Source organism: Chiloscyllium plagiosum, chromosome 3 (assembly GCF_004010195.1).
Source record: "Chiloscyllium plagiosum isolate BGI_BamShark_2017 chromosome 3, ASM401019v2, whole genome shotgun sequence".
NCBI lineage: Eukaryota > Metazoa > Chordata > Chondrichthyes > Orectolobiformes > Hemiscylliidae > Chiloscyllium > Chiloscyllium plagiosum.
In genome coordinates, this window is record NC_057712.1 from 31614408 (window position 1) to 31642327 (window position 27920).

At 42.5% G+C, this 27920-nt stretch overlaps 1 protein-coding gene across 1 annotated transcript in view; it reads left to right on the forward strand.

Moving 5' to 3' along the window:
- The window catches only part of LOC122548600 (CUB and sushi domain-containing protein 1-like), a 2366391-nt gene that overhangs the window by 2156196 nt on the left and 182275 nt on the right, over positions 1-27920 (forward strand). Inside the window, exons 50-51 of the mRNA XM_043687435.1 lie at positions 6250-6438; positions 21885-22070. Coding sequence (XP_043543370.1) covers positions 6250-6438; positions 21885-22070 — 375 coding nt within the window. The remainder of the gene's footprint in view (positions 1-6249; positions 6439-21884; positions 22071-27920) is intronic.

The window sequence follows — 27920 nt, forward strand, 5'->3', positions numbered from 1 at the left end:
GGATGCTGCCTGACCTGCTGCGCTTTTCCAGCAACACATTTTCAGCTCTGATCTCCAGCATCTGCAGTCCTCACTTTCTCCTGAGTGAATCCTTAGAAGAGTATAAAGAAAGTAGGAGTATACTTAAGAGGGAAATCAGGAGGGCAAAACGGGGACATGAGATAGCTTTGGCAAATAGAATTAAGGAGAATCCAAATGGTTTTTACAAATATATTAAGGACAAAAGGGTAACTAGGGAGAGAATAGGACCCCTCAAAGAACAGCAAGGCAGCCTTTTTGTGTGGAGCCACAGAAAATGGGGGTGTTACTAAATGAATATTTTGCATCAGTATTTACTGTGGAAAAGAATATGGGAGATATAGACTGGAGGGAAATAAATGGTGACATCTTGCAAAATGTCCAGATTACAGAGGAGGAAGTGCTGGATGTCTTGAAATGGTTAAAGGTGGATAAATCCCCAGGACCTGATCAGGTGTACCTGAGAACTCTGTGGGAAGCTAAAGGAGTGATTGCTTGCCCTCTTGCTGAGATATTTGCATCATCGATAGTCATAGGTGAGGTGCCGGAAGACTGGAAGTTGGCAAACGTGGTGCCACTATTTAAAAAGGGTAAAGACAAGCCAGGGAACTATAGACCAGTGAGCCTGACCTCAGTGGTGGGGAAGTTGTTGGAGGGAATCCTGAGGGACTGGATGTACATGTATTTGGAAAGGCAAGGATTGATTCGGGATAGTCAACATGGCTTTGTGCGTGGGAAATCATGTCTCACAAACTTGATTGAGTTTTTTGAAGAAGTAACAAAGAGGCATGGAAATTTATTCAGTTCAAAACTATTGTCTATTGTCTATTGATTGATGAGGGCAGAGCAGTAGATGTGATCTATATGGACTTCAGTAAGGCGTTCGACAAGGTTCCCCATGGGAGACTGATTAGTAAGTTAGATCCCATGGCATACAGGGAGAACGAGCCATTTGGATACTGAACTAGCTCAAAGGTAGAAGACAGAGGGTGGTGGTGGAGGGTTGTTTTTCAGACTGGAGGCCTGTGTCCACAAGGATCGGTGCTGGGTCCTCTACTTTTTGTCATTTACTTAAATGATTTGGATGCGAGTATAAGAGGTACAGTTAGTAAGTTTGCAGATGACACCAAAATTGGAGGTGTAGCGGACAGCGAAGAGGATTACCTCAGATTACAACAGGATCTGGACCAGATGGGCCGATGGGCTGAGAAGTGGCAGATGGAGTTTAATTCAGATAAATGCAAAGTGCTGCATTTTGGGAAAGCAAATCTTAGCCGGACTTATACACTTAATGGTAAAGTCCAAGGGAGTGTGGCTGAACAAAGCGACCTTGGAGTGCAGGTTCATAGCTCCTTGAAAGTGGAGTCGCAGGTAGATAGGATAGTGAAGAAGGCATTTGGTATAGTTTCCTTTATTGGTCAGAGTATTGAGTATAGGAGTTCGGAGGTCATGTTATGGCTGTACAGGACATTGGTTAGGCCACTGTTGGAATATTGTGTGCAATTTTGGTCTGCTTCCTATCGGAAAGATGTTGTGAAACTTGAAAGGGTTCAGAAAAGATTTACAAGGATGTTGCCAGGGTTGGAGGATCTGAGATACAGGGAGATGCTGAACAGGCTGGAGCTGTTTTCCCTGGAGCGTCGGAAGCTGAGGGGTGACCTTATAGAGGTTTCCAAAATTATGAAGGGCATGGATAAGATAAATAGACAAAATCTTTTCCCTGGGGATGGGGAGTCCAGAACTAAAGGGCATAGGTTTGAGGTTAGAGGGGAAAGATATAAAAGAGACCTAAGGGGCAACTTTTTCACGCAGAGGGTGGTACGTGTATGGAATGAGCTGACAGAGGATGTGGTGGAGGCTGGTACAATTGCAACATTTAAGAGGCATTTGGTTGGGTATATGAATAGGAAGGGTTTGGAGGGATATGGGCCGGGTATTGGCAGGTGGGACTAGATTGGGTAGGGATATCTGATCTGTATGGACAGGTTGGACTGAAGGGTCTTTTTCCATGCTGTACATCTCTATGACTCTATGACTCTTAGAAGTGAGGTTGGGAGGCAGAGTGGTGTAGAGGAGCTCAGGGATGACACTGGAATGGATTTGTTCTGAGTTAAGACAATGGCAGCAGAACTTTGGTTGACCTTATCTTTAGAGAATATAGAATGGGTGAGAGCTGCAGCAAAGAGTGCATTGAAGTAGTCAAGGTATGAGTTAACAAAGGCACAAATGAGAGTTTAAGCAGCAGAGGAACTCAGACAAGGCAGTGTTACGGAGGTTGGTGAGAAGCAGTCTCCAAGGTGCCATGAATATGTCGTGGAAAGATTAAGCCAGGGTCATGTGACACCTACATAGCAAACAGCTCAGGTTGGTCTCAGACTTTTGCAGAGACAGGGACAGAATCAGTAGCTACGCTGCAGTCACATAGTACAATTGGTAGTTGTCTGTTTTACATGTAATACTGAATTCATCAGTATTGTGCCCAAAGGGACTTTGGGTTACAGAATCTGTGTTACACTCATGCTATCCTTAGTTATTGCTTTATCCTGGGAGGATGAGTTCAGTGAAATTGCCCAGGACATAGAACCATACAATCTTGGAGAACAATATGCCACTTGACCCATCAAGTGTATTCCGCTGTTTGGAAAACAAAGGTTTGTCTCACTCCCCAGCTCTTTCCCAATAGCCTTGCAGCTTTGTCCCTTTGATCCAACCTGATTGCAAGTTCTAACCAAATCATTTTCCACCTCCAGTTCAGGGACTATACTAACTTGTAACATCAATTATTTTGAATAATTCACCCAATCCTGCCTCTGCATCTTTTGCCAATTGTGTGTATCAAGAACCCAGTCAAGTGTGTGTGCAAACTACACCTCCCATGGATATCATCATGGGTTGTAGCTTATTATAAGAAAAGTGAGCATTTCCTGAAATTCCTGAATCAGGAAGCATTGATTGAACTGTAGTAACCCATACTGATCAGAAACGCTTGGATGTTATGATATGGATCCATATTTAATCTTCACATTAGCCAGTTTTGCATTTGAGTGAGATAACTAAGTATTTGGTGAGCTGACATTAACCACTCTTCCTGGATAGATGTACTCAAGAGCATATTACATTTATCCAACAGCTAGAAGGTAAATCCTTTTCATTCGGATCACAAAGTGGGTCGGGTGGGGGAGTGGGCATGGATCAGTAGCAAGGGCAAAGGGTTGACTTTCATCAGTCATCTCTTTTCCCTATTCCATGTCCCTGATTAGCCCCAGATTATGGCAAGTGATGGCACTCATTCTGCAATCTGGCAAGCAAGTCATCCCTGTTTCCCATTTATCTCACCTGCAGGAAGGCCAGGTTATGATGCCAGTGGCAATTCTAAAGGACCTCTTAAGTACATAATTAGTGGTGAGTCAAGAAGATACCCATTGGCCTTCTCACCCAGCACTGAATTGCTGAGGTGGTGGTAACAGGATAAGAATCACCAACCCGTCCAAAGGCTTACCCTTCTTGCCCCTCCAAACAAGGTAAAATTGCACCGACCATTTAGAGTTGGAGACTCGGTACTAGCCTCCATGTCCCATTCCTGACTCCCGATTTTAAAAATTCAATCCATTTGGTTTTAAAATGGAAAATATCAGCAGACCAAATGAGAACCCTTTTGTGAATGTGAGCAAAACCGAAAGGGGATGATTTGAAACCAAGTCTGACAGACTGTCAGGTGTGTTCAGCATACTTTTATTGAACGTGTTAAGGTTTGTGTGTAGTATATTTTTCGATGTAGATTATGATTTAATTGCAGTCTCAGTTTTCATGCAAGAAATTGTGCTGTGTAATTCTCAGTTGTCAGCTGAGTGTAAAAACATTTTCTTAAAGAAGTTCCAAGTCAAGCTTTATTAATAGTTCCTACGCATTTCACATAGAATGACCCATAGAAGTTCTGATTATCACTGAAACAGCTTTGACTGACAATATTTCACTTTGCAATAACCCACTGAGCTGCTGCTGATTTGTTTGCTATGGTGTTGAGGCTGGCCTTTCACAACTACACTCACTGGAGTGAGATAACCAGGCAAAACCCATTTAGCTCCAGTGGAGCATTATAGGCCAAGGCACAGCCCTTTCCCATCACCTTTGCTGTCATATTTCAGGAGTTAAAAGTCCCGAATACACTGTAGCAGTGACAGAGAAAAGATAAACATATAAGATAAATGCAAGGCTGCTTTGGAAGATGGGTATGGCAGCATGCCAAGTGGGTGACAGTGTTAAGGTGCCAGTGGGTAGAGAACTTAGTGAGAGAGAGAGTGAGTTAAGGTGCCACTAGGTAGGGAGCCTGGTGGGTGAGAAAGTTAAAGTCTTAGTGGTTAAGGAGCCTGGTGGGTGAGGGAGTTAAGGTGCTCGATGGTATGGAGCCTCGTGTGGGAGAGAGTTAAGGTACCAGTGGGTAGGGAGCCTTGGGAGTGAGGATTAAGGTCCCAGTGTATAAGAAGCCATGACATGACAATCAGAAGAGGTAGGTATCAGCTTCTACAGGGTCAGGTGGGACCAGGTGGGGCTGGTTGGGTCCAGCAGATTGGAGGGGAGGGTGCTGGTGGTGGTGATGGATTCATTTCATCAGGTGTGGTTCTCAGGGGTTTGGAAGAAAATATAGTTTTTTTGGTGGGGATGATGTTAGTGGTGGAGTCATCAGTTTAACTTTTATGCAAGTGTTAGACTGGGTTTTAAATTTTCTAACATTTCCTACGTAACTAAAAGCTTTTGTGAACTGGAACCCTTTAAATTCTCCAACTTTATGAAATCCAGGCCAACATCTTCATTCTTTCACAGTGTTCAACATTTGTTTAACATCATCACGTGTTGCAGTTTTTCACAGAGTTTATAATGCTTTATCATGAGTTATCCTTTTTCACATTGGCCCATCTGTCTTCATTTCACTGTGATTTATAATTCTTCATAACAAAACATAGCACAGTAATCATCTAAAAGGATTAAAGTGTTCCAAGGAACTTACACTAGTGGAAAAGAGACTTTGTAGGTGCTTTTACATTGATATGGTGTGCTGCTGCCTCATCTTCAACTCATGATAGAGCTATTACTCAACCAATCATATTATTACAGGGTAGTTGTCAGTTCATTCAGGAGAGGGCTGAGAAAACCTTTATTAGTATTAGCCAGAGTCCATGATAAATGCAGCTGATACATCTGTCATACATGATGTCTCGTTCGGTGTGAGTGGTTACAGCTCTTCCACGATGAGGATAGTTCTTCACATTGGCCCCTAACTTTACTAGCTCAGAGCATTCTCATGACTCATATGAGCAAGCAAAGAAAATAAGGCAAAAATCAATCATTTCTCATGATACAAAGCTTAGTATCAAAATAGCCAAAAGTTTTCAGAATAACAGCTCATTTGAAAGAAAAGAAACTCAGTGCATGTTACAAGTGCTCATTCCAAAGTCTTCCAGGACAATCTGATGAGTGAAATTTAAGTACATAGCAACAAAAAAAAGCGCTTACTGATTGGTTTCTTCCAGACCAAAAGCGCGAGGGATTCTCTTTTTGTTATTCTGTTGAGCAGATTGTTTCTGATCAGGTGGTTCCTGATATGTTTGCGTGTTGGAATCTATCGCAGTCAGGAATTCAAGAAACAATGTCAAATGATTCTGTCGTCTATCGGTTTTCATCATAATGTTGAACATAATACATAGCTGGCTGGAGGATTGTAGTGTTGGCAGGGGAAAATACAAGATATGGCCTTCTGCCAGTGGAATAGACCCACAATTCATTCTTAAATCAACTTCCTCGTGGGAATTGAGCAGATTTTCTGGCCACATCAAACCACCCTGATTATTGAGTTGCTGAACAACTGGGGTTGCTTTGTAATGGATGCAGGAGAGTAACAGGGGACTGACAAAAATAGCACAGCTCATGAAGTAGCTGAAGAAACTCAATGTCATAAAGCCACTAAATAATAATGATAATAGTGAGGAATAGGTAAATCAACTTAGAATTGGTGTTATACTCTCAATAAGAAGAGTACCCTGCACAATAGGTCATCCGGCATCCCGAAAAGAAAGTCGGATTAAGGTTCATGTTTCTAATGGCTGAAGGCTTTGCTTTTTTTGAGTCATTTTCTCACTTAAAATGGTCAGCAATTGTGAAGTCTGTCTTCATGTTTATGCTTGTTGAATGACAAGTGTTGAAATTCTACAATTAAACCATTGTTTGTGCTTGCAGCTCCATACTGCAGCTTGAACAGTGTCCCTTTGAATGGCGGAATACTGAATAAGACAGTCGGCGCTTTAAACAGTGTGTTGCAGTTTTACTGCAAAACCGGTTATCGACTGGTGGGCCGGAATAATGCCACGTGTAGGCTGTCCCCAAATGGCATGTATGAGTGGGATGCTGCAGTCCCACTCTGTCAAGGTAAGAATATTAATTGTCAAGATCATTACGCTAATGGTTCAGTCCTGTCTGCATGGAAGTGGAATTTCCCTCTTTAGATTTTTGTCTTACTAAAGACGTATACATGAATTACCCCCCCCCCCATCTGTGTATATTTGACTCTCACTGTCAGTTCTACAAATTAAGTGCAGTACTGTAACCTTTTCAGAAAGAGAATGAGAGACAAAACACATGGGATACAACAATACATGTACCCTCTGGCTTTCATTTGTTCACAGCAATATTGTTTGAGCATGTTAGTTATTTGTAGGTGAACATCACTGCACTGAATTTCAGCACAGCAGTCAGTGTTCATATCTTTAAGATCACCATGAGGTCAAAGGTCACTGCCTTTGATCCACACTGTCTTTGTTGGTTCCTTAGCACCTGTTAGCACAACTTGAATGTGCTATTCAAGGAAGCATCAGACTTACTTCATGATGAATACCATGAAACCAGAAGATGTCGGAGCAAATGTAGGCCATTCAGCCCACCCAGTCTGTTCTGCCTTTCAATGAGATCATGGGCTGATCTGATTATCCTGAATTCTACTTTCAAGTTTGTTCCTCATAATCCTGACTCACTGATTAAAAATATGTCTCACCATCCTGTCGCTGGAAGAAATCTAATCATAATCTGAAGCACGCAACGTGAGGTAATCTCCATACATTTATTAAAGTCGTGAGGTGTGACAACAAAGAGATTTATTGTGACAGTGAGCAAGATTCTTATACCTCCTATCTTCTGTGAGAAAATTTGTGTCATTTTATCCCATTTAAGTGATTACAACATTTACTTAGTCTTGCACTGTGCACTAGTGCTTTAAATAGCAGCAATATCTATTCTTGGTAAATGCTCATTTTGAAATGAGTTAAGCAAACAAACCTTTCAGTGTTGTGTTCCTATATTGCCATCTGGTGGCCATCAGAATTACAGATACACAAATAAATTATTCCTTGTTCGTGAACAGACCGGCAGAATATGAGCATTCAATGTCCTGTCGGCTAGAGCTGAATTATTGTAAGCCTTAAGCAACACTTTCTTTATTTTCTATTTTTAGGTACCCATCACTCACCATATTGTAGTTCATAATGTCATCTGAAGAGCTCCTTTGAGGACTAATCGGGGAGGCTATGTGGGAATCATTCTTTTAAACCTCCTTATGCCTTCCTTAGTAAATCTGATTTAAGAAGTTTAACTGAATCAGCCACTTATGACCTTGTATGAAAGAGCAGCTCAGAGGCTAGAAATCTTGCAGCAAGTAACTCACTTCCTGCTTGTCCACCATCTGCAAAATACAAGTCGGGAGTGTGATGGAATGCTCCCCATTTGCCTGGATGCAGCTCCAACGACACTCAAGATGTCTGTCACCTTCCAGGGCAAAGCAAACCCACATGATTGGGATCTTATTCCCTGCTTTGAAAATTAGCTCCATTCACCGCAGCACCCAGCATCGACAATGTGTACCATCTACAAGATACACTGCAACTATTCGCTACTGCTCCTCTGGCAGCACCTTTCAAACCTGCACCCTCTACCACCAAGAAGGGCAAATAGCATGGTAACACCACCATCTGCAAGGTCATTTCTAAGCCAGTCATCATCCTGGCTTGTAAATATAGCGCCAATCCTTCACTGTCACTGGATCAAAATCCTGGAACTCCCTCCATATCAGCACCGGTTAGTTCCTACATCCTAACGACTGTATCAGTTCATGAAGACAACCCATCACAACCTACAGGGCATTAGGGATGGGCAGTAAATGCTGGCCTGCCTAGGGATGCCCACATCCCAAGTAAAACATAAATGGTGAGCAACTGTACAGAGAACTGGGGGTGCCATCTTACACATGTACAAACACACTGCATATTAACCTGCTGATGTTCATATTCTATTTTGAGTTGAACATAGCTTTCTGAATTCTGAGGTACAGTACTATTTTTGTCTCCTTCCCCATTTTTGAGTACCTCACATCTCTGGACAGACAGTCCATCCACTGCCAGTGGAACATCTCTAGAGCTACTCCTACCCAGTTACCCTTTTCCTTTTCCTTCATGCAAAGTTTCTGGCTTCAGCTGAAAGCAGGAAGCCAAAACATCAACTTCAGAGTGAGCTCAGCTCTCATGTCCTCCTGTTCCAGGTCTCTTCCTTTGATTAGATTACAGTGTGGAAACAGGCCCTTCGGCCCAACAAGTCCACACCGACCCGCCGAAGCGCAACCCACCCATACCCCTACATTTACCCCTTACCTTACACTACGGACAATTTAGCACGGCCAATTCACCTGACCTGCTCATCTTTGGACTGTGGGAGGAAACCGGAGCACCCGGAGGAAACCCACGCAGACACGGGGAGAACGTGCAAACTTCACACAGTCAGTCGCCTGAGGCGGGAATTGAACCCAGGTCTCAGGCGCTGTGAGGCAGCAGTGCTAACCACTGTGCCACCGTGCCACCCACTGAAAAATAGCATGGTAACACCACCATCTGCAAGGTAATTTCTAAGCCAGTCATCATCCTGGCTTGTAAATATAGCGCCAATCCTTCACTGTCACTGGATCAAAATCCTGGAACTCCCTCCATATCAGCACCGGTTAGTTCCTACCGGTTAGTGGCTGAAAAAAGATGTTACCTGCATTTGCTGTTCAATTTTGTTACTGTTACTTTCAAAACGTTATCTCTTGTCCTGATTTTTGTTTGCTGCACCCAAACATACTTGAGGTATTTATCTGAAATGCTGATATCAGTTCATTCTTTATCTTTTCAAGAGAGGAACACCTTTGGATGACTATCATTCCCTCATCATACGGTTGTAGTTGTCACCTTTCTTTGCGTTTTAAGTACTCTCTATCACCCATCCTTCAGAAATCTGGAATAATAATGGAGAAGGCCCCAACAATAGTAATGCCAGATGGGGTATTGTTATCACTATAGTATTCCCGATACCAATAACATTCACCAAAGCAGAGCGGGTATGGGATAAGGATCTATTAACTGAGCTAAAAAGCTTGGTGGGAGGTTATTGAGGGTGAGGATGGAATTTTAAAGAGGCTGCGTTGGTTTCAGGAGGTGTCTGCTGCAGACACGTTGAAGGGAGGTGGGTCAGAACAGGGAGCCAGTTATGGCTGCTCAGGGGAACCACTGCAGCTTCCATAAGATGGTCAGTGGGACAAAGGGACACTCACTACTTGTTGAAGGGTTGCACCTTGTCCTTTGAAGAGCTGGCAGGGAGAGTGGTAACTCAGTGGATGGGTCTTCATTGTGTTATGGACGAGGCCAGACCACTCAAAACATTCTTAAGCAGGCAGCCCTAGACCATAACTTTGCAATTTATTTCGCTAAGTGTACATTGAAAATACCAGGAGTAACATAGTTGACTACTAGATTTAAAACAGACAAACATTATTCCACAAAGTTACACAATAAAACACAAAGAACAGAATAAAGAACCCCTACAGAACTCAACCTATCTAACCAAACTTAATTGTGCTATTCTGAATATAAACCACAGTACCAATAAGCAAATTCCCTTTTAAAAACAGTATAAATGGAACACACGCTTACAGGTTGAAGTTGAAGGGTAGAAAGAGAGAAAGAGAGTTTCCACACAGCTCCCTGTTGAACTTCCCAGTTCAAGACTGAACTAAAACTGCTCAGCTTAGCTCAGCTAAAGAGCTGACCACTCCCCTTTCATTATACGGGTCACTTCTGAACCATGACCACTTTTACATATAAACAAAAGGCCTCTCAAAATCCTTTTTATCTCTGTACCAAACCGGCCCGATTCATTGCCCCTCTGAAAAAATCAAGGACGGAGTCTTCTTGAGAGAAGAAACAGATTTTTGACAAAAAAGGGGCTAGATTTGTGACAATTGGGACTCGTCATCCTACCCTGGCCCATTTGGGTCAGAACAGTTGGACCAAAGCTGCCAAATATGAATGATTATGCCCCTCCCCCACCACAAAATGAAGGTTGCCCTGGAAACTGGAGCATGACAGCCAGGTTTGGACCTCAGTGGCACTGAGATGTAACACCCTTCACAGGGAGAGAGGAACCCTGAGCATTAGGAGGATGCTGAAAAGAAAAGGGGGAGCAGGAAGGTAAGAGTGACCAAGCCCTCACACATGATCTACCACAGACAACAGAGGAAACTAAAGGTTAATTTGGCAGGACACTGCAACTCTCGGAGCAGATTCTTACAATATGCATCCCTGTATAGAAACATAGGAAATAGAAGTAGACTATTCCCCGCTTTGAGTCTGTGCTGATTCCCAAATACCCTGATGACTTTAAATTCTGGAAAACTTTCTACCTCTGCCTTACCTGGACTGATTCTCCATCAACATCATCAATGAGGACAGGCTCACTATGCCTCGTCACTGTGGCCTTGAACATCACTTTGAAGAGTCAGTTGTGGCCCTCCAGCGACTCACAGCAAAGCCTGGAGGAACAACATCTCATCTTCAAATTGGGTACTTTGCAACCTTCTGGGCTCAATATTGAGTTCAACACCTTCAGATCGTGAACTCATTCCTCCAATTTTTTTTTGGCTTTGCTTGTTACATTCTCTGTCACCATGTCCTCTCCCCTCTCCCCTCTCCAGTGGGACTGCCTGTTCCTTCCACTCTGTTGGTTGGACGCACCATTGTTCTGCCATTCTCACATTCTGATCACTTAATCTGAACTGCCAACATCCTTTCCAACTCAGCACCCCAAACCATGCAATCCCCCGTCCCCCATTCGCCCTCACTATTGCATAAATGCTGTCCCCTCCCCCCCACACTTCAGCCCTAATGAAGAGCCATCTAGACCCAAAACGTTAGCTTGCTTTCTCTCCAAGGTTGCTTCCTGACATACTGTGATCTCCAGCATTTTTTTGTTTTCAGTTCATATTCCGGCGTCCACAGTAATTTGCTCCTATATTGTCATTGATTGAGTTCCATGTGGCCGGAAAGTGCTTGCCGAGTCAGACTGGTCAAAAGGAAAGGCTTCCTCTTCCTTTAACATCCAACTGGCCTGGAAGCACTGGAACAGCTCATTCCATGTGCTTTGTCTTTGACCAGTCCGGGCTATTCCAGGTCTGACTGGGAGACTGGAAGAGTTGAATCAGTCATTCGGGAAAAGCTTGGTTCAATTCAACTCCACGGTTAAGGTTTGTGAGGTAGTGGCATCTCAGACAGTTCGTAGGCGGTAAGGTGGATTCCAAGTACCTTGTCTTCATTTTACTGCAGTGACAACACCATTTATACCACACTGATCAACATAACTGGAAGACAAGATGCTGACACATCCTACATTACATTTCCCTTGTGTTTTTGTCAGGAAGATGCAGTTCCTTTGCACAGTGAGTAAATATACGAATGTCAAGCTGTGAACAAATATATCTTTAATTACAAAGGTATGTTTCCAAAAACAGAAACTTCTCATTGTGAATTTGTACTGCTGTCGATGAAATATTCAAGTCAGACCTCAAAAAAAAGAGCAATTATCTTTTGAATTCTTCCAAAGCTGTTCCTCTGCAGGTTTTTAACAGAAATAAAATTGGCCGTGCAAGTGTGAACTGCAGCTTGCTTTGACTGGGAGAATGATGGCTTTGAGATATCAAAGCTGTTTTGGGACATAATTGAGCAAAGAAGCAGCTGTATTCATTTTGAACTTACATAAATTCATTGAAGATGCAAGGTGAATTTTAACCTGCAGGACAGATTTTTTTTCTGTACAGTAGCATGTCAAGTAAAGCATTTTTAAAAAAAATTCAAATATATTTTATTCATAAAAGATATCTTTATATATACATATGTATTATATGTATGTACATATGTGTGTTTATATATAGATAGATAGATAGATAGATAGATAGATAGTCACAAACACAATTCAGTTCTGTACAGTAGCATATTAAGGAAGCAAACAAACATTGGAGTTTGACTCTATCCAAACAAACTGAAGGCAGCTCTTACTTGTACAAGACTATATTGACATGCATTTGAGGCATCGAGGTGGCTCTGATAATTGAACGAATCCAATTTAACTTCAGCAGAAAGACTTCAGGCAGTGGGCTTTCCCCACTGAGCCTTGGCAGCAGCTGCCTCAAGCTTTCGTGTGTCCCTCAGCTTGTAGTCCAGGATCTTGGAAGGTGCCAGTCTGCAATGCCCAGACAAGGTCACCTCCTTGTTCTGGAAGACCAACAAGTTTCAGTCAGACCAAAGAGCATCTTTCAACGAGTTGATAGTACTCCGTGGGCGGCACGGTGGCACAGTGGTTAGCACTGCTGCCTCACAGCGCCTGAGACCCGGGTTCAATTCCCGCCTCAGGCGACTGACTGTGTGGAGTTTGCACGTTCTCCCCGTGTCTGCGTGGGTTTCCTCCGGGTGCTCCGGTTTCCTCCCACAGTCCAAAAGATGTGCAGGGTCAGGTGAATTGGCCATGCTAAATTGCCCGTAGTATTAGGTAAGGGGTAAATGTAGGGGTATGGGTGGGTTTTGCTTCGGCGGGTCAGTGTGGACTTGTTGGGCCGAAGGGCCTGTTTCTACACTGTAATGTAATCTAATGTAATCTAATCTAATCTACTCCAGGTGCAGTTGATGTTTACCCTTGTCCAGAAGGCAGGTTAATACGTTAGTGTCTGCCTGTGTGTCAGCCAGCTGCTAGGAACTGATCAACTTTCCACATTTAACAGTACTGTGTGGGAGATCCCCATGGGGCAGGCTGGGGTGACATCTATGAGCAGAAATGATCTGTGGTTTTAACCCCGGTTTCTGTATTTAAGTCTGAGTGCACTGCCTCGGTGGGATTCAGCTGGTTGCACAAGGTGAAAGGTCAGGGCTGAATAATCGGGAGCAGCAAAAAAGGCCTTTAAATACCAAAACATGACATCTGCTTTCATGCCCACGTTTTGCTGACTGGTTTCCTTTCGAGACTCCGCTGTCCCTGCCTTTGGACATCATTGCCAACATTTTGAAGATTGTTTCTGCCTCATTCAACTTTTTAAAAATTTTTTGCTTTTGATCCGCCCTCCCAACTGTTATGGACCAGACCAAACCCCCTCAAAGTATTCAGAAGATAGTCGAGACCCTAACGTTTTCTTATTTTAAAAGTAAATGTAATGCAATACATCCAGCTGCAATTTGATTGATCAAACTGCTGGATTTAAAGCAAAGCACACTTTATTCATCCACTATCGTTAAGATACAACAGAAGAATGAAGGAATTTGAATAACTTCACTCTCTTGAAAAATTTAACAGAATAGTAGATACAGTAACTGTACAGTAATCAACTTTTCCAATGTAGTAATATCGCATAAACACACCATTGTCAAAACGTAAATTCAGAAAACAGTTTGTCTCAAATGCAACTCAGTCATGGGAAGAGAACCCCCAGCTTTTGGCTGTAATCAAAAGAGGGAAAAAAAACAGCTTCCACCTCTTCAAGACCCCAACAGCAACAGCTGAAAACTAAAACAAAAAATCCTCATTCCATGGGAGCTTGACCACACCCATTCAGGCTGTTTCTTTTATTCCAACTTTTTTAAAAACCCAAGACCACATACATTGTTTACTCGGGTGGCTCTGGTAAACTGCTCATCAACCTTTGCCTCAAACATCTCTTCAAAATAACAACCAGGACAAAAATACACTGCTTAAAGTCATAGTATCATGCCACAACCTCCTGGTTAACTAGGCCTGATACCAGGATTATCCTATGAAGAGAAATTGGTTCAACTGGACCTGTACACACTTGCCTTTAGAAGGATTATAATATAAAATGTACAAAACTCTTACAGGGCTGGACAGATTAGGTGCAGGGAGGCTATTTCCTCTGGTCAGCAAATCTAGAGTCTCAGGATACAGGGTAGACAATTTAGGCCTGAGATAAGGAAATGTTTCTCTCAGAGGGTGGTCATCCTCTGGAATTCACTATTTTCCTTTCTCTCATGATCCACTCCCTTCTTTTCCCGCTCTTTATCTCTTTCTTTGTGTCTAATTTAACTCTCATTCACCCTCTTTCCTTCTCTGTCTTTGGCTCTGTTTCTTCCTCTAACCAGCTGTTTGATTGGTCAAGGAGGTAGAACATTGGACACAATGTTCATGTGTTTCCAGACATGACATCTGTGCGACTGCCTCATGATCAATTCATATCACCAACAGTGTGGCCATAGAATGTGACTTGAAAGGTGAGGAACTCGGTTCATTTCACATGAGTCACTGTGAGATGCACCATTCTGACAATTTTTGATCCTTAGTTTGATCTAACAGCATCAATCTCTGTTATTGCCAAAAGAAAAATAAAGATCTGCATTTTTATATCAGGTCGAGATGCCTCAAAACTGTTTCCAATGAAGTACTTTTAAAATGTTAGTAATGTCATAATGTAAGGTGCACAACAGTCAATTTGTGTTCAGCAAACTCCCATGAATACCAATATATAATGACCAATGCAGCTATTTTTGCAGTATTGTTTGAGATTAATATGATTGTGGTGAACATTGATGAGAATTTTGAGGATAGTTTACCTCTTATTCAAAATAATGTCTTGGCATATTGTATCTTTCATCTGAAAGAACAGAAGTGTCACAGTTTAAAGTCTTACCCCCAAAAAATTGTGTATTGTTGCTGAAACTTCTGTCTCCAAGGGATTTGGCGATTTCAGTGTCCCTTGGGAAGCCTACCATACTCCACTCTTCGCAAACTGCATCTGTTTTAAAAACAAAATTGTTTGTTTAATATGAGCATTATCAATGAGGCAAGCGTTTATGGTCCATCCCTAATAGAAGTTGATGGTGAGCTGCACTTTTGAACCACTGTATCTCTGTTGGTGGGGGTGGAAGGTGTTCAATGGGGGTAGCTGCATCTACAGTGCAGTTTTTATTGTTAAAGGCGCTCTGTCAGTGTTGTCATCATGTGTTTAATATAAGTCACCTATCAATCCAACTGTCAAAACACATTGTGGAGTTCCCCAATTTCCCAACCTCTGTGCTCATGACAAAACTTCCCAAAGCAATGTACAAAAGCATTCATGATATGTACAACTTCCATTAGCCCTACACCTGACTTGTCCCTCTTCAAAATGCTTCAACACCCCTGAAATGTGTATATATATGATAGTTTGCTGGATTAAGAAAGTGATGTAATTGGTGATACAATTCCACAGACTGACCTTATCCATCTGTTTGCACAGTTGGACTTTCCTGAGGGCAGTTCCCTGTTAAAAGGTTTGGAAGCCTTTGGATCCCAACTTCATGATGGTCTCACTGCCAACGTGAATGGAACCTTTGCGTACCAAGCGGCTATCATCCTATGAGTCTTTAGAAACTTGCAGACTACTGTTTTGTCTGACATTTCAATGCTTTTGGTAATTGATGACAAAGTATTTGTGAATTCACATGAAGTTCCCTTATCCTGCTTTTCTTTCAAGAAGATACTAAGTTAATGAAAATAAATTGGTTAACATGTTCGATAAAATAACAGGGATGCTCATATGAATATTTTATTGCATTTATTACTGAAGCTGCACAACAAGATTTTGACTGTAACGTAAGTAACACTAGGAGATTAATAGCAAAGAATAAGGCTTTCATATTCCATCTGAACAAGCCATTATCTTGTATTATGCTAGAAATTTTACTGTCAGAGAAAAGAAAATAATGTTTTCTGAAGTGTGAAATGCAAAATGAAGGAACTTGTGAATTTCTTCGCATTAACAATAACTGACACATCTTTACATATTTTTCTCATGATATCAATTTTTAAATATTTATGTTAATTCTTAAATATTCATTTCTGAAACAAGAGGCAGGTTGTCAAAGCTTTCTATCTTGCACTCATCTGGACAGATGTTGTTCAAAGGGAACAACCATTTATATTTCATGATAAAGGATGCTTGTTGGGATCTGGGTGCTATTGGCCCAGTTAACCTTTATTGCCCATCCGTAATTGCTTTTTAAGGGTTGGTGGTTGGCCACCGCCTTGAACTGCTGCAATCCATATTGTGTCAGGTGATTCATAATGCTGTTAGAAGGGGAGTTCCAGGAATTTAACCCAGTGACTGTGAAAATATGTCAGTTATTGTTTCAAGCCATGAAGGTGTGGGGCTCAGAGGTGAACTTGCAGTCAGGTGTGGTTTCCATGCAACCCCTGTGCCTTAGTTAGTTGAGGTTGTGGGTTTGGAAGGTGCTGTCAAAGGAAGGCTGCTGCTTAATTTCCACTTCCATCCTTCCATTTTCTGGTATTTCTGACCCCGTAATTGAAACTAGTAGTGACCAGAGATGACTGTATGTGAAAATAGGGGAAAGTGAGGACTGCAGATGCTGGAAATTAGAGTCAAGAATGTGGTGCTGGAAAAGCACAGCAGGTCAGGCAGCATCCGAGGAGCAGGAAAATTGTCATTTCGGGCAAAAGCCCTTCATTTTTTTTTACATTAGATTACATTAGATTACATTACAGTGTGGAAACAGGCCCTTCGGCCCAACAAGTCCACACCAACCCGCTGAAGCGAAACCCACCCATACCCCTACATTTACCCCTTACCTAACACTACGGGCAATTTAGCATGGCCAATTCACCTGACCCTGCACATCTTTTTTGGACTGTGGGAGGAAACCGGAGCACCCGGAGGAAACCCACGCAGACAAGGGGAGAACGTGCAAACTCCACACAGTCAGTCGCCTGAGGCGGGAATTGAACCCGGGTCTCAGGCGCTGTGAGGCAGCAGTGCTAACCACTGTGCCACCGTGCCGCCCACAATGCTTCAGGAATGAAGAATGTGAAGTATGTAAAAATGGTAATCAATTGAGGTGCTTGTGTAATAGTTAAACTTGGTCAGGTTTATTTTGTGAAAATGACAATCAATTGAGGTGGTTGTGTAATAGTTAAACTTGGTCAGGTTTATTTTGTACCAATATAGTAGCTTTAGTTCAGAGTAACGAAGAAATTACACCTCTGGCAATTTAAAGTTTATTTGCAAACTGCCTGATCCTTGTGCCACCTGAGAAAATTTAGACTCTTAAGAAATAGGAAAGCAGAATCACAGAAATGTTACAGTGAAGCAGCAAGTCATTTAGCCAATCATGTCGATGGATGTGTGAGCTAGGTGGGTTAGCCATGGAAAATGCAAGGTTACAGGAATAGGGTAGAGGAGGGTGGGCCTAGGTGGGATGCACTTTGAAGGGTTAGTATGGACTCAATGGGTTGAATGGCCTGCTTCTACTCTGTCACAATTCTATGATTCTATGAATTTCTCTATTCTCTCTTTAACTCAACATGGCACCAGATTGCATTTATTTAGCTGGTCCAGTTCAGTTATTGATCCATTGTATACCACAGAATTGGAAAATGAGTGATTCCAAGATGGAAGAATTGGCTGTCTTAATTAGAAGGTTCTCTATCACGAAATGAATTATAAAATCCCATTGCAGATTAGGCAGAGAGAGAGGAGCTGCCCTCTCTTCCAATATTTTGCTGTTAGGTGACACTGAACTTTACAAGTAAACCTTTTACATCAGTTTAATGATCTATTCTCAAGTTTAACATTCCTGTTGTCTATTGCTTGACAAATTATATAGACTGTACAGCACAGTAATGGGTTATTCAGCCCACTTCATCTTGGCTCCACACAAGCCACATCCCATTCTTTTTTGCCTAACTCTTACCAGCATGATCTCATATTCCCTCTTGTGTTTGTCGAACTCTCCTTAAATATATCAATGCTTTCATCTTGACCACTCCATGTGATAGCAAGTTCCACAGTCTAACTGCTGTCCATGTGAAGAATTCTTCCCAGAATTCCATATTACTCTGTATCCGATGTATATTGTTCTTTACTCTTGCAAATAGATTAACGTCAAACTTAATCTCCGTCCAAATTGTGTTTTGCTATTTCAAAACTGTTCGAACGATTTTGCAGCTTTCACAAAATCCAGCCGCAGCTTTTGAAATGGTACAATCTCACCGTCAGTGTGCCGAGTGTACTGTGAAATTGTGTGTCAAAAATTGCAGCTGTGTGAGAGCCACAGTACTGTGTTTCATACATTCTTTGACCAAATGTGATTCAAACAGCAGTTCCCATACTAATTTCATGTCAGTGTGAAGTATTTTCAGTTGATTGTTCCCACTAGGGTAGTAATACAGCTTACAGTTCAGGCCTTCAGTTGACTCCATTGCGAGTAGTGCCAGGCCCTGCCAAACAAAGCATTTTGGTTTCACATCGAGTGCTGTGTGACGCCAATCCAACTGAGACGACTAATTCTCTGTTGAAAGCACTGGCCTCTTTATAGAGGTACTGTTGAATCTTTGCAATGAATGAAACTGTCTGTTCTCTGCTCTTATTGGAAGAGTAGCTGACTGGGAAGTTTGAGCTTGGTGCATGTTTTCAGTGAGTGAGGCAGCACCAGGTGCAGCCTGTAGTGCATGTTGTGTCACATCATTATGAAATTTGTTTTAAACAGCAGTACCATATTAAACAATATACTTTATAAATGTTCTTTGCTCATTAATAATACTCAATGTGATGATCTAAGACATAAGCAGAAATTGCTAGTGAAACTCAGCAGGTATGTGGGAGGATGGCAGAATTGAGGTTTCGAGTCTGATAATTCTTCAGAATTCATGTCGATCTGGCATCCACACTCATACCTGACAAGGTCTGTTCTCATTGTGAGTAAAAGATGGCCTGGGACCTCTCACTCTCATTTCTCTCCAAACACAGTTTTACAAAGACAGTGAGCCTTTGGACAGAGGATGCTTATTTTGCATTGCTTGAAGATTGGGGTTACAGGCCCACAGTACCAGGAATGTTTTCTTTGACATTAAGCATAATACCATAAATATTTGAAGTACCTGCTATCACTGTAACATTTGCTGTAACTTATGTACATCAAATAAAATTAACTTGCTGTTATAACATTTAACATCCTTTGTACTGTAACTATCTGTAAGTGTAATACAGCGTGATTGCACAGGCCTAACATAGTGGGACAATCTCATGGAAGTGGTGTCATCATTCCATTCAGAGGTGTTCCTATTGTCGAGATACATTGAGCATCTGAATTGATGGTCCCAATCCATCAATTCTGAAAGTGGGTTTGCAGGATCTGGCAGAAAATTTCAGAAGAAATTGGCAGAGGAGCAAGAAAACTCAAGGTTGAGGAGTGGGAGGTTCTGGAAATGCTGGGCTAGTTTTGCATGCAGAGACTCATAAATAATGTTAGAAGTCCAATTCCTCACTTTCATGTGCTCATTTCCCTCCCCCAAGTTATTCCCCATGATGAGGTGGGCATGTGAGGTGCCAAATAGATTACTTGCCCTTTGGCCTTTTGAGACACTTAACTGGCCAGTGAATTGGCAATTAACTTCCTAAAGCTCTCTCCATTGCCATAAAATGTTGGGTGTGTCAGGTTGGTGAGAGTGAGAGGCTCAGTTTTGAAAAGGTAGGAAGTTATGCATTGGGGGCACCAAGGCACTGCAATCCCAAGCCCCATTTTGTTCATTTCTTCTTGTCTTCTGTAACTCAGGCTAACCCCCATAGCCCCTCTAAAATAAGGAAGTAATAGCAGAACATTTGGAAAATACCACTATAATCAAACAGTCATCATGGCTTTATGAAAGGGAAACCATGTCTGACTGGTTGTTAAGCATTCTTTGAGGATGTCTCAATGTGACACAGTACCTCACAAAAGGTTAAATCCTAAGATAAGAGCTCATGGTGTTGCAGGTAGTATATTGACCAGGAGAGAGAGTTGGCTAATGGGCAGGAAATGGGGAGTGGGGATAAAGGTTCTTTTTTCAGTTTGGCAACCTGTCACCACTGGGATGTCACACAAATCAATGCAAACAACACAAAAACAGGTGAAAAGACACAATGTGAAAGGGACACAAACAGTTTACAGAGAGGTATTGATAGGTTAAGTAAGTGGGCAGGATGTTGGCAAATGGAGCATAATGTGGAAAAATGTGAAGTTATCCCTTCGAAAATGAACAACTCACATTGCAACACAAAGGGGCTTGTGCAAGAAACACAAATAGCTAGTGCATGGGGCAGCAGATAATCAGGAAGGCTAATGGGATGTTAGCCCTTATATCAAGATGTTTTGAGTATAAGAGTTGGGATGTCTTACTGAATCTGTACAAGGTGCTGGTGAGACCACACTTGGAGTACTGTGAGCACTTTTGGTCTTCTTTATCATTTTGTTGGCGACAGTTCAGAGAAGGTTCACTAGGATGATCATTGGTCCAGAGGAATTGCCTTATGAACAAATGTAAAACAGACTGGGACTCTACCCACTGGAGTATAGCGGAAATATTGGGATGCTTAATGGGATTGACAGGGGAAGTGCCAAGAGATGTTGCCCCTCATGGGTGATCTAGGACCAGAGGGCATATCCTCAAAATAAAGGGGTGCCAATTTAAGACTGAGGTAAGGAGTAATTTCTTCTCTGAGAGAGTTGTGAGTCTTTGGAAGTCGCTGCCACAGACAGCTGTGGGGGTAGAGTCCTTGTGTACATTTAAGGTTGAAATAGATTATTGATCAGTAGAGGAATCAAGGGGAAAGGGCAAGACAGTGGACATGAGGAATGTCAGATCAGCCAAGGTCCTGTTGAATGCTGGAGCAGGCTCAAGTGGCCAAATGGCCTACTTCTGATCCTATTTCTTATGGCCTTATGATCTTACACCCATAATCCTTGTATCCTTTACTGATTACAAATCTGTTGATCTCAGCCTTGAATTTACTTAATGACCCAACGTCACAGCCCTCTTTGGTAAAGAGTTGAACAGATTCACAAGGCTCTGAATTTCTTGCTTATCTCTGCCTTAAATGCGTGACTCTCACATTCTGAGATTATGCCCTTTGGTCCTAGACTCTCCCACAAGGGGAATAGCCTCGATGCATCTACCAGCCAAGTCCTCTAAGAATTTTTAATATTTCAATAGGCCGCCTTTCATTCTTCTATAACCCAGTGACTACAGGTCAAATCTACTCAACTTTTCCTCATCAGGCTATCCTTCCAAACCTGGTATCGGCCCAGTGAGCCTTCTTTGGACAGTCTCCAATTCCAGTACATTTTTACTTTGATCATGGGCTCAAACCTCTTTACAATGTTCCAGCTGAGGTCTGACTAATGCCATGTACAGATTGAGCAAAATCTCCCTACCTTTATGTTCCATTCCCTTTGAAATAAAGACCAGCATTCTATTTGTCATCTTCATTTCTTGCTGAATTGCATGTTAACTTAAATGCCAACTATGTCATAATAGAGATATCTTCCTGATATTTTAGATGACTTCTTTGTGTGTGTGGGCACATTTCACCACTTAAAGATGTATGATTCATAGCCTTTTAGTTATTTCTTGAAATGAAACATTTTGACTAGCTTAAAAACAAATTGGTCAAAATTTGTCAGATTCAGACTAATCTGTTGCACGTTTGGTTTCAGCGATCAGTTGTGGTATTCCTAAAACCCCTGGAAATGGCTCGGTCTTTGGCAGAGATTATAGTGTAGGCAGCAAGGTCAACTATCAGTGCAATGAAGGTTTCAGACTGGAATCTAGTCAACAAGCAGTAGCATTCTGCAGAGAAGATGGAATATGGAGTAATAACTGGAAGACTCCGCAATGTAAACGTGAGTTTTTTAATGCTATTATTGTACAAGATGTACATATTTTTGAGTGAAATATACACAGCTCTTTTATAATCCTTTGCTCTATGTTATTTGAAATAATGATTTATGGTCTGAAATCTTTGTAAACTGGATGGATTCAAGATGACCTTCTTCCTCCAAAATTAATGCACTACTTTATACTGCTTTACTGTAAGATACCTTTGAAATATATCCTGCAAAACTGATGCATCTTCCACCTTTGTATTTTGACAAAAACTCCTTTAATATGCAGCTCAAGAGATGCCATGGGATATTTTTCTCAGAACATCTTGTACCTATTCAACACGTTGTCTGAAAATGTGGGTCGCCTTAAGTGTGGAAGGTTTTTTCACATCCTTATTTTTAATTAGCCCTTTCATGTAGTTTAGATGTAGTACCTAACACAGTGGTGATTAATGAAGTAGGAGCACACTTTCCTGAGATTTAAGCATGCATTTATTTTAAAAAATGCACATTATTTATTGTCTTTCATGACTACCAAATACCCCAATGATGTAGTTTGTTTTAAGTACAGTTACTGTGGCAATGTAGGAAACGCAACATCCAGTCAGCACAGATAACCCCTAGATTCAGCAATATGATCATGAGCAGAATCACCATCCACCAATAGATCTGCCTGGACGGTATAAAATCATGTCAGGTCTTGGCTGCTAAAACTACTCACTATTCCCGATTTGTCTTGGAATGCAAGTATAACCTTCCGACTTGTTTACTACAAACCACCTTCATAGAATCGTAGGATCCCTACAGTTTGGAAACAGGCCTTTTGGCCCAACAAGTCCACACTGACCCTCCGAAGAGTAACCCACCCAGACCCATTCTCCTCCCCTATTACTCTACATTTACCCCTGACTAATGCATCAAACCTACACTACCTTAAACACTATGGGCAATTTAACATGGCCAATTAATCTAACCTGCACATGTGGGAGGAAACTGGAGCACCTGGAGGAAACCCACGCATACACAGGGAGAATGTGCAAACTCCACAGACAGTCGCCCGAGGCTGGAATCGAATTCAGGTCCCTGGCACTGTGAGGCAGCAGTGCTAACCACTGTGTCGTCCCAACTCCCTTCTTCTTAAACCCACTCTCTTGCCTCCTCCACTCTTCTGCTTTCAATCACAAGTACAATCAGTTCATGTACTTCTTTGTCACCATAATCAAGGTCACCTGACCAACTGCTTCCCTCCTTTCCATTAGCCCATCTACTTTTTTAAAAGGCCCAAAAGAACTGCAGATGCTGTAAATCAGAAAAAAACCCCAGAAATTATTGGAATAGCCCAGCAGGTCAGGCAGAATCTCTGAAGAAAATTCAGACTTAACGTTCTGGGTCTAGTGACCCCTTCCTCAGAACTGATGGTAGCTAGGAAAATATCAGTTGATATGCAGAAGATAGGGTGGGGGTAGGGGCTAAGGAATAAATAATAGATGGGGATAGAACCCAAACACAGAGAGAAACAGTTGGACAGACAAAGCAGTTGATAGCAATCTGGCTGGGAGGGTGAATGGCTTTTAATGGAGACTGTTAGTGGCTAACAATAGGTAGTGTGTAATGGCAGACTATGTGATAACAAGGCCTGGTGTGTGGGGTTGAGGGCTAGGACACAGGAGAGGTTCAGGCCCTAAAATTATTGAACTCAATACTGAGTCTGGAGGGCTGCAGATCCCCATGTGGAAAATGTGGTGTTCTTCCAGTTTGCGTTGAGCTTCACTGGAGCACTGCAGCAAGTCTGAGACAGATGTTTGCCAGGGAATCTGGAAGTGTGCTAAAGTGGCAAACACCTGGAAACTCAGAGTCTTTTTTTATGGGCAGAACATAGATATTCTGCGAAGCGGTCACCCAGTTTGTTTCCCCAACGTACAGGAAAACACAGTGTGAGCAGTGAATGCAGAAAAGTGCAAGAAAAGTGCTGCTTCACCTGGAAGGTACTTTTGGGCCCTTGGATGGAGGAAATTAATGGACAGGTGTTATACGTTCAGCGGTTGCAGGGGAAGATGTCGTGAGGCTGTTGGGGAGTGTTGGGAGTGAAGGAAGAGTGGATCAGGGTGTCCCAGAGAGAATGGTTCCTGCAGAAGGGGAATATATGTCTGGTGGTGGCATCTTTTAGGAGGTGGTGGAAATGGCGGCTGATGATCTTCTGGATGTGGATGCTGGTGGGATGGCAGGTAAGGACAAGGGAGTACCCTATCGCTGTTGCAGGAGGGAAGAGAAGGAGTGAGGATGGAAGTGCGGGAGATGGGTCAGACCCTGTTGAGACCCCCATCAACAACGGTGCTGAGGAATCCTTGATAAGGAAGAATGTAGATATTTCAGAGGCTCCTTTGTTGAAGTTGGCCTCATTGGAACATATTCGAGGAGAACGTGAGGACTGCAGATGCTGGAGATCAGAGCTGAAAATGTGTTGCTGGAAAAGCGCAGCAGGTCCTGAAGAAGGGCTCATGCCCGAAACGTCGATTCTCCTGCTCCTTGGATGCTGCCTGACCTGCTGTGCTTTTCCAGCAACACATTTTCAGCTCATTGGAACATATGCAATGGAGACGGAGGAACTGGGAGAATGGAATGGAATCTTTCCAGGAAGTAGAACCTAAGAATGTATAGTCCATGTAGCTGTGTAAGTTGGTGTGTTTGTAGTGGATATTGGTCTATCCCCAGGAATGGAAACACAGGTGTTGAGGAAGGGAAAGGAGGAGTCAGAGATAGACCAGGTGAAAGTGAGGGTGGGATGACAATTGGAAGCAAAATTAATGAATTTTTCCAATTCTGGATGAGAGAGAGAAGCAGCACCGATGATATCATCGATACATTGGATGAAGAATTGTGGGTGGGGGCCATAATAGAACTGGAACAAGGAATATTCCACATATCCCACGAAGAGACAGGCATAACTAGGGCCCATGTACATTCCTATGGTTGCCCTTCTAACCTGTAGAAATGGTTCAAGCCTTTGCTCCAGGAAGAAGCAGAGAGCCCTGATACTGACCTGATGGGGGATGATGTGTAAAGGGATTGCAGGTCCATGGTAAAGAGGAGGCGGTTGGAGCATGCAAACTGTAAATTCCGAAACTGTCACAAAGTGTCAGAAGGAACATGCGTGTCAGTGAGCAGGGACTGGACCAGGGGAGAAAACACCAAGTCAAAGTAGGAAGAGATGTGTTTTGTGGGGCAGGAGCTGGCAGAAATAATGGGTCTGCCCGGGCAATCCTCTTTGTGGATTTTTGGATGGAGGTAGAACTGGAGGCAGTAGGGGGAAGATCACCAGATGAATGAGGTTGATAACCACAGTTGACACAATGGCCTGATGTTCCATGGTGGGGTCATGGTCCAGGGGAGATAGGAGGAGGTACCTGAGAGCTGGCACTCAGCCTCTGCAATGTAGAGTTCAGTACTCCAGAGTACAACAGCACCACCCTTAGCGGCGGGCTTAATCACAAACTAAGGATTGGATCTAAGCCTATGGAGTGCAGTCAGTTTGGAGGAAGACAGAGTACATTGGGTGAGGGGAGCAGAAAAATTGTGGCAACCAATGCCATGTTGACAGTTCTTGGGGACCCTGCATCCCTCCAGACTCAGTATCAAGATTAGTCATTTTAGGGCCTGAACTCTCCCATGTCCTAGCTCCCAACGCCACATACCAGGCCTTGTTATCACCTAGTCTGCCATTACATACTACCTATTGTTAGCTGTTAATAGTCTCCATTAAAGTCTATTCACTCTCATAGCCAGATTGTTTTCCACTCATTTGTCTGTCCAACTGTTCTTCTCCCTCTTTGGGTTCTATCGCCACCTATAATTTACTCCTAACCCACTCCCCTACCCTATCTTCTGCATATAAACCAATATTTTCCTAGCTACCATCAGTTCTGAGGAAGGGTCACCAGATCCGAAATGTTTACTCTGATTTATCTTCACAGATTCTGCCTGATCGGCTGAGCTTTTCCAGCAACTTCTGTCTTTGTTCCTTAAAAGGTCCCCCTCATCCAAATTGTGACCTTGCATCTTTCTCCAGATGCCTTTTATCTTCTCTCATACCTTCTGTGAGGGCATCTCATCCATGAAACCCATCTTCTTCTCCCTCAATTATTTTACCACCCTATTTCCCTTCTTGTCCCCAATGTTTACTGCAGATAATAATTTTGTTTCTCTTTAGGTGTTGCTCCCCTCTCTTTTAAATCTGCTGTCATCACCCTTCCCCACAGAAGCTAATTCTTGATGCTACCATCCTTGCAACTGACCACACTTACTTCCAACCTCCCGTACCTCTCCAAAGTCTTTAAATTTTCTATCTCCTCTTAAATCCATCCCTCATTATTCCCAGAGCTGCATCTGGCTCCTTCTAATTAGGGTTCTGCTGTAATACTGAAATAGCTCTTATCACAATCACAAATGATATCTGAAGTGACTGTGACAAATGTAACTTATCCCTTCTTATCCTTCCTGATTTGTCATAAGCATTTGACACTGTTGACCACCTGGTGGGGGTATCCTCACCTGGTTCCATTCTGATCTATCAAATGATAACTAGAGAACTCTGCAGTGGTGTCTCTTTCTGCCTCCAGACCAATAGCCTGGTGACCCTCAAAGATGAATCCTATTTCCAATCTATTGCTGCCCCTCAGTGACATCATCCGAAAACATGGTTTCCACATGCAGATATTTCTCATCAACCTGTACAGACATATTATGACCCACCTCTGGAGCAGGTGGAACTTGAACCTGGGCCTCCTGGCAAAATTCCACATGAACGCTTATACCCCCCAGCTCGATGTCATCACTATCCCTCTCAACAAATCAATGTTGGTGGAGTTATTGCAATGGAGAATGCCCCAGCCAGCAGTTAACTGCCATGGCTGGACACATCATGACCAGTTTTCATGTTAACAAAAGCTTTGGCAACTCCTTGGTACAATCCCCATGTCAATATGTTGAATAATTAAAGCTGAATTGCCTGATTTGAATTCAAACAGAAGATTGGCACTGCATTGTTTGCTGATACATTCTCCATGACAATGCCTCCATCAATCAGAGTCCTTATTTTCCTTTCTATTAGTCTGAGTTTACCCCAAAATCTGTGCCCCCTGCTCTTGTTCACACGTTGCCCTATTAACCTGTCACCTCTGTGCTACCGAATGTTAAATGATTACTGGTCAAGCAACACCTTCAATTTTAAAATTTGCAAACATATTTCCAGAACCTTCCGTGGCTTCATCCATGTTGGTCTTTGTTCTCCCCTAGCCCCACAGCCCTTTGGAATATTTGTGCTCATTGAATTCAGGCTTCTTGATCATCTTCATTTTCAATAGCTATACTGCTGGTGTCCATACCTTCACCTTCCCTTGATCTCAAGCTTTGTAATTCCCACCTTACTCTTCTATATTGCTCCATCAATGCTTTTCTTTCCTTTGGATACTCTGAGAAAATCTCACTTTTGACCAAACCTTTAATCCTACCTCTGATGGTGCAGCACTTACTCTGTATCACTTTTATATAGTTATGGTCAAGTTAAGGAGTGGAACTTAAATCCACAAAACTTGTGACTCAGAAATAAATGCTTCCAACTGAGCCACATTGACTGATTACATTAACATAGAGTCATAGAGATGTACAACATGGAAACAGACCCTTCAATCCAACACGTCTATGCCTACCAGATACCCCAACCCAATCTAGTCCCAGCTGCCAGCACCCTGCCCATATCCCTCCAAATCCTTCCTATTCACATACCCATCCAAATGCCTCTTAAATGTTGCAATTGTACCAGCCTCCACCACATCCTCTGGCAGCTCATTCCATACACGTAACCACACTCTG